Below are 8,037 nucleotides of genomic sequence, written 5' to 3'. Positions count from 1 at the left end.
TATCGTAACTTACTCATGTTTTGTAATTTTATTTTTCCACTTTAAGCAAGAATTTTTCTGGAAAGGCCGAAGGCAAACATGTCCAGGTTGCAGCTTTCGGTCCTCCAGCCACTGAATAGTGTCAAATTAATATTTATAATTTTTTTCCACCCTTCCCATTATATTATACAATATACTTGTAATTGTTTTAATATGTTACCTACATTTCCTAGAAACCTCATCCAAGACCGAGCTATCCCCTCACCATCTCACTGTCAACTTACACTCGGACACGTTTAGTACCTGTGTTAACCAGTCCTGAGCTCCGTTGGTGCACACTGAGTGAACGTGACCAGGCTGCCAAATGCTTAATAATGATGCATCACCAATTTACAGTAGAATTTTCACTTTTGCTTGATACTCAGAGTCTCAGAGTACGTGATGTTTAAAACTAAATGTCAGTATCCATACTTTCAAGTTTATCTGGTATTTGAATAATAATTGATATTTTATCTGTCTTATTATTATATGGCATTTACCCTCGGCAGCCCAGGATGGCACGTACGTGAGTCGAGTTAGTCGACGGTGAATCTTTCCTCAGTCACAGCTGCCTCGTCTGTGTGTGTAGGCACATTTTTTCCTAAGAAGCTATATACATATATGCAACATGGAGCGATGGATAATCCGAAGGACTGCAAACAGGGAAAAAACATCAGATATTGACAACAGTGTCTCAGAAACAACTGACGAAATTCCTTCTGAAAAGCCATCTACTAGTTCTACTTCAAATATAAATAAGGGACAAGACAAACGTAAGGGTAAGACCCCCCAGTATGACCAATCATCCAAACATCGAAAATATCAAGAGGAATTTATAAAGTACGGATTCACTAGTTTTACCATTAATGAGAAGCAGCACCCCCAGTGTGTTCTGTGCTCAGAAGTGCTTGCACATGAAAGCTTAAAGCCTGTGAAAATGAAAAGACATTTGCAAACCAAGCATCCATCTCATGCTGATAAACCAATAGAATTTTTCCGCCGAAAGGAGGGAGAGCTGCAGGATCAAAAGCAAGTGTTAACTCGGCAAACCACAATCTCTACCAAAGCTCAGATGGCATCATATGAGGTAGCATACCTAATTGCACAGTCCAAACAGCCACATACCATTGGGGAAACCCTCATGAAGCCTGGCGCAGTGACTATGAGTCGGATTATGCATGGTGATAAAATGGCCCGTGAGCTTGAAACAGTCCCGCTGTCTAACGACACTATTACTCGACGTATTAATGACATTGCAAATGACATTAAGTGTCAGCTGATTGACAGGGTTAAGGGAAGCAAGTATGCTCTGCAGCTAGATGAGTCGACAGACATATCAAATTCTGCACAACTACTGGTATTCATCAGATACAGTTTTGCTGGAAAACTTCAAGAAGACATGCTTTTTTGCACTGTACTGGACGGAACCTGCACAGGTAGTGACATATTCACAAAGCTGGACACCAAAATACGAGAGGAGAGCTTGTCTTGGGACCAGTGTGTTGGTGTGTGCACAGACGGTGCCGGGGCAATGTTGGGTAAAAGGAAAGGACTTAAGGCAAGAGTTTTACAAGTGGCACCTCACATAAATTTTACACATTGTATTATTCACAGGGAAGCTCTTGCGAGCAAAGCACTCAATCCAGAGTTAAGTAGTGTTCTTCAGACTGCGATTAAAATAGTAAACTACATCAAAACACGTCCCATAAACGCCAGGCTGTTCTCCACACTGCAATGAGATGGGCTCGGAGCATGAAGCACTGTTGTTCCACACAGAAGTCAGGTGGCTGTCCCGGGGCAAAGTTCTCAACCGCTTGTACGAGCTGCGAGATGAGGTGCGCCTGTTCCTGATTGAGTCTGAGTCCCAACTTGCTGACCATCTGACTGACCCTGACTGGTTAGCAAATCTAGCATATTTGTCTTGTATATTCGAAAGACTTAATCTGCTGAATTTATCACTACAAGGCCCAAACACAAACATCTTGGTTCTTTCTGACAAAATTGATGCATTCACAAGGAAACTGGAACGATGGGCTGTGCGAGTTGATGGGGGCAGTGTTGAAATGTTTCCTGAGCTGGAGGAATTTATGGAGGAGAATGAACTAAGTGTCGATAACGTGAAGGTAATGATCACGACTCACTTCAAGAAGTACTTCCCAAAGGAGACAGCCCCACAACGATATGACTGGATACGACAACCATTCACTGCTACAGGGGATCACTTATCATCCGACATGGAGGATGAACTGCTGGAGCTGTCCAGTGATCGCACCTTACAGACATCGTTTGGCTCAACCACACTGGATGAGTTCTGGATTTCAGTTGCAAATGAATATCCAGTATTATCCAAGGCTGCAATGGATGTACTAATTCCTTTTGGATCAACCTATTTATGTGAAAAGACTTTTTCGGCACTGACATATATTAAAAACAAATACCGATCACGACTCTGGGTGGAGGATGATCTCCGAGTTGCCATCTCTGGCATCAAACCCAGGATGGAGTTACTGTGTTCAAAAAAGCAGGCCCAAGTATCTCACTAACTGGGGTTAGTTATTCATGATAAACTTAGGCCTGTGTAAATACTATTTTTCACTGTGGAATATGGATATTATTAGCTAATCACTACTAGTGGAGCCCCATAGTAGGGCCTAAATATTGACCATTGTCTTTAAACTTTCATGAATATTGTACTTTAATTGTAACACCACGTTAGTAATTATTTCGCAAGAAATTCATACAGTTCTTTCAAATCCAGAAAATAATTATCTCAGACAGAATGTCTTAAATATTTCCAATATATTAATTTCCAAACCAAAGAGGTATGAAATATCTCTGAGTCTACCAGATTTTTGTGTGGGTGTATTGTCTCATATGAGAATTATACATCATCAGCTGATTTTAGGTTTCAGCAGATTTGTAATATCAGCACCTTAATCAAATACTGTAATTATTTTGTAATTATTTTAAGGCTGAATATTTAAATTTTGATATAAAGTTATCAGTAATTTTATTTGATTGTGGTTTACAAACACAGACATAATTCATACTAACTGCAGTAGCTTTTTTCAACAAAAGTATTATTATAATTTCATACTTATTTTTGTCTCTTGAAGCAGTTAGTAAAGTTGTTAGTGGCTGTACGGATTTAACATTAATTCTATAAAATATACCGTATTGCTTTGCATATTTTGTCTCAAAAGATTGTATTTTTCTTATTCATATATATATGTAATATAGAAAAATTAAACATGCAATTTCATAATCTTATTCTTTTTATAGTGATTCTATAGTAACATTTCATGATGTCTAGCTGTAGCTCGCATATTCCAAAACCTTATTCTCATTTCAGTTAATGTAAAACCAAAAAGTAATAAATGTGTATTTTAAATATTTATTTTATCTTATTTGTTGCGATTATGTTGTTATGATCCGGGGCATAGGCATGTACTGTGTGTGTGTGTGTGTGTGTGTCAGAAGCACTTCGGGGGAAGGCGGGGGTCACGAGTCTCTACCAATATTGTCTGGGGGGTCGCGGGCCAAAAAGGTTGAGAACCACTGCTCTAGAACACAAATCTACCTGGAATCCTTGAGGAGGCGAAGAGAGAGGAAGTCCTCTCGACTCAAAGGCTGAACGATTTCTGTTTTGAATCTATCTATGACATATTTTGAGGCGAGATACCAGGTCAGTTCGAGGGGCAACGGTGACTCTTCCCATTGGTCAGGGAGCTGCCCGACCCGGCTATGATTGGCCCACGCGGTAACGACCAATTCTGGGGGATGCGGTCAGGAGGTCCGAAAGTCCAAGGATAATGCAGCTCGGGGCCTGGGAGAGATTATCAAGAGGGAGTCACTAAAATCATATAACATGTAGGTTTAAGCTTTATAATGTTATAATTCCTTTCATTTATTGTAGTATATCTATTCGTATACAAATAAGACCTTGATATCGCTCGTCCACGCTACCCCAAATCGTCCCGATTTGGCAAGAAAATTAGATATAACGAAAAGAGAATGCCAAAATCAGCGATACTTAGCAGAGCAAGTAAGGAGATCCGTGATCAGTGGAACTCTTGAAAATATACGAAGATATCAGGAAGTGCCGTGGCAACGTTTCGATTATTGCACAAGATCACATGGTTGTGCAATCAATGCAGGCTTCGAGATGGGCTTCGCTGGTTACAGGATTGACACATCTGGTTGACATGCCTTTCTGAATCCATCACTATCGTATCTGAAAAACTTTATGCACGTAACTAGTGCATAAGGTAGCGCTAGATGGGATAGGGTAAAGGACGTAGGAGCAGAAGCTGTACAGATGCATGCTCTAAGATAATTGATAATAGTAGTTATGAATTAACTAGCTGAAAATAACATGCAGTATAAATTGTATATATCAAGTGCATTGCTAGTTATCAACATATCATTATGTCATAATGTTTAAAAACAATAAAAAATAGCAAGTGAGTTATGCTAAGTTTTAGTATATACTCATAAATTGGTATATCCAGTAATGGTAAATATAGTACAAAAAGATACAAAGGACGAGTTGCGAATAGGCATCGGGTGATGCAGAGTCTTGCTCGTAGTGCGATGCAACCAACACGCGGCTTCGGCAATGGTCAGTTGTCGGAGTAGTTAGAGGGTGCTTGAGTGGAGAGCACTCTCGCATCATCAGCTGTTGCAAGTCAGGTATCTGTCTGAGATCATACTGGGGAAAAAGTCATTAGGAGTCACGGGTTCCATGATGAACCCGAGAGTTGCAAAAATGCAAGAAGTTGACTTCAACAGGAACCGTATACAGCATAGAATGGTCCTGGTAGTCGACAGATGTGGTAGTTACCAGCAGGAACTATCTGCAAGGTATAGCGAAATTAGTATTTCATACTAATAATAATTATATATGCAATATAACAATATTATTTGGCAACAACAAGAATTAGGAATTATTTACCTGAGTTCATGTTATATGCTGACAATACTTATGAAGTAGCAGACCGGATTGATTGAAGGATGAACTATGTGCTAAATATGTGTCTGATGTGATAAATGATGAGTATGCAAAATAGTAAGTTAAGATGTAGTTCTTCCATTTACTAACTGGGTCTAGTCCTTCGGGGAGTGAAGCCAAGATCAGTTGTAAATAAGAAAGAAAAAAAATATGAATATGTATGATATATGTAAAAAAATAACAGCTAAATTACCAACCATATCTAATCCTTTAAATAGGCGTGACCGGAAGTCAAGATTTGGGGCAAAGGGGGTAAAAAAAATATTATGAATATGCTAATGAAAGAAAGAAATAATCCAATGATCAACCGAATCTTGTCCTTCAATTGATTAGAAGGCACATGAGTCAGATCGGATGAGACTGGAAAAAATGAGAGCTGAAAGAAAAAAAATATTATAACATTGACCTTTGTGGAATAGGTGATTTACCTTGATTGACCATGGTCGGTAAGATAATGCACCAACTTGAACTCATCCCGTGGGAAACGCTGTCTTAGCTTGAGATCAAAGATAAATATGATGAATTATTAGACTATGCTAAGATATTTCAATTGTGTGGCCGAACTCGTCCTTCTGAAATAAGGTGCGGCGTAATGATTGTGACGTCAGGTTGTCAAGATCTCCAAGGCGCTGTGCCCCGGGGTGCGAAAAAATAACCCGTAATTCGCGGTTTATTCAATTGTGGTACCATAGTTACGCAGAATTAGGGTGTGAGATGCATATGTAATTGGCGTCATGCAATGAAGGCCCGATAAGTGAGGTACAGTGGCTGGATAAAGGCAAAGTTAAGCTGAAAAGCTATAAAATATGAAATGATAAATAAACCTTTTCCTGACTGTCTTAATGAACGTTGCGTTCAGTAATATAATGATAATATATAGGCGTTCCGATATCCCATGAAATATTTTGAAAGGTCGGAAACTTGGAGAGGCCTATGATGATAATTTGCTTAATGCTGTCGAAGTCGAGAATTGCTTAGAATTAAAAATAATGACAATCATATCATACGATATTAAAGTTACTTGCAATTAAATAATGAAATATGGAAGTACCAATAATCAATAGGGCAAAAAAAAATGCAAAGATAGTCGAATATGACTATACAATGAAATAGGAATAAAGCTAAGAAACGAACATGCATCTGTCAACATTTCTAGCTAAATGTGATGATAAATCATAATATGAAGTGATGAAACATGTTAAGATATGAAACAATTGCTAAAGAGATTGTTATGAATTAACAATCATAAGTACACAAAGTAATTAAATTTAACAAAATTATCAAAAACATTAACTGTCGAATGCTGAGAAATAAAGAATTTCACAAAGACAGTATAAATTGTTAATCCAATTATCGGATTACAAGGTGACCGTACAGTGATGTTGGTTAGAGACCGTTGATCGAATATCAAATGACAAACGATGTCAAGTTATAGAAATATGAAAATATATAAAGTCATGCATTAAGAAATATAGTAGAAACGTATATGCTGACAATAAAATAAATGGAAATGTACAGGAAATTATAGTTAAGACATATAAATCTTGTGTTGTAAACGATTTTCTTACGAATTCACACGGGCAAGAATGACATAGGGTAAGGTCAGATGTAATACAAACTTCCAAATTAACACGGTCGAGAAGGGACCGGAAGGTCACATGTGAAACTATCACCCAAGATAACACGGACACGATTGACCATAAGGGATGGAACGGTCACGTGAAATCTAACACATTTCAAAAGTTCATATTCAGATTGACCATACGCATGGGTCACGGGTCAAGTGAGGTCAGGTCATGACCTTGCCACATGTAAAATACATTTAAATAAATGCATATTAAAACAAATATAAAAGAAATGACATTACATTTCCCGTAAAAAAGAGCAAATATTATAAATGCTAAGGCAAAGTGAATTACATTTATACGAATACATAGTATAAATCATATTCAAGAAAAGAAAGAGCACCAGAACAAAACATGCGGTTTATTACCTGAATAGACATTACATACAGGACACAATCACAAAGAGAACAGGCTCAGGAAACATTACCAGGGCAGGAAAAGGTGAGGAAGACGAGGTCGCAGGGTGGAGAGGAGACGGCTGGTCACTTAGGCGGGGTTGCTGGGTCAACTGCAAAATTTCTTTATCTTTCTTTCTTTGTTGGATTTATTGGCTATCAAACAGCGGCACATGCCAAGGTCATTAAGCCAATGTTTCCATTTTATCTCATCACTCTATAGAAGGTCATAAAGTTTTGTCTCCTTTAAAAAAGTGATTACTTTACTGATTATTTTTTCATTGTCAGATAGTATATTTTCTATATTGCATTCTATATTTTTAATTTGTAAATAGTTTTTGATTTTTTGTCTTTGATTGTTATATTTATGGCATGATGTCAGGATGTGTGGTATGGTTATGGTTCTATTACAGTAGCCACACTGTAAAGGGAAATTCTTTTCGATATAGGGAGTAAGGTGAGTCAATCTTGTGGCATTGACCCTAAGTCTTGCCAACACCACCTCCTCCCTTCTGTTTTTTTCTGTGGGCTGTGTCCCACTGTTTTATTTCCATTTTGTGTTTAGTGATTTGGAGGTCGGTCCACTCACTTTGCCACAGGAGATGAATTTTTGCTTTTATAAAAGAGACAAAACACCTGAGATCTGTGCGGACAATGCCAGGCTCCAGATCACCAGTCGACCCGGCTAATTTGTCACCCTGTTCATTGCCATGGATACCCGAGTGTCCGGGTACCCATATCAGCTTGATTGATTTGTTGGCACTATATAATTTACGAATGATATTACCCTGTAATTCATTTTTGGTGGTTTCTAAGGATTTAATGGCTTTAAGTGAACTTAACGAGTCTGAAAATATGACTATTCTATCGTGGGTCGTCATTAAGGCGAAATCTAAAGCTTTGTCTATTGCAAAAAGTTCAGCAAGAAAGATCGATGTATGATTCGGCAATCGAAATCTCAACTGACATTCAGTCGACCATACACCCG

The 8,037-nt window shown here is 38.2% G+C and overlaps 2 protein-coding genes across 2 annotated transcripts; both read left to right on the top strand.

Moving 5' to 3' along the window:
• The first annotated feature begins 646 nt into the window (after positions 1 to 646).
• On the top strand, positions 647 to 1,756 carry LOC147467604 (zinc finger BED domain-containing protein 5-like). Its single transcript, XM_086531305.1, has one exon. It carries the CDS (start codon positions 647 to 649, stop codon positions 1,754 to 1,756), a length of 1,110 nt encoding a protein of 369 aa, XP_086387431.1.
• Position 1,757: 1 nt separating this feature from the next.
• LOC147467603 (zinc finger BED domain-containing protein 5-like) lies at positions 1,758 to 2,561 on the top strand. The gene has a single exon (XM_086531304.1). It carries the CDS (start codon positions 1,758 to 1,760, stop codon positions 2,559 to 2,561), a length of 804 nt encoding a protein of 267 aa, XP_086387430.1.
• The last annotated feature ends 5,476 nt before the right edge of the window (positions 2,562 to 8,037 follow it).

The sequence above is a fragment of the Penaeus japonicus genome, unplaced genomic scaffold (assembly GCF_977035675.1).
Source record: "Penaeus japonicus unplaced genomic scaffold, GWHDUDI00000001_assembly GWHDUDI00000035, whole genome shotgun sequence".
Lineage (NCBI taxonomy): Eukaryota > Metazoa > Arthropoda > Malacostraca > Decapoda > Penaeidae > Penaeus > Penaeus japonicus.
This window is presented reverse-complemented; position numbering and strand designations above follow the sequence as displayed.

Bases quoted from the DNA above. Each gene is read 5' to 3' on its own strand.
- LOC147467604 (XM_086531305.1), top strand. From the start codon at position 647: ATGGAGCGATGGATAATCCGAAGGACTGCAAACAGGGAAAAAACATCA.
- LOC147467603 (XM_086531304.1), top strand. From the start codon at position 1,758: ATGGGCTCGGAGCATGAAGCACTGTTGTTCCACACAGAAGTCAGGTGG.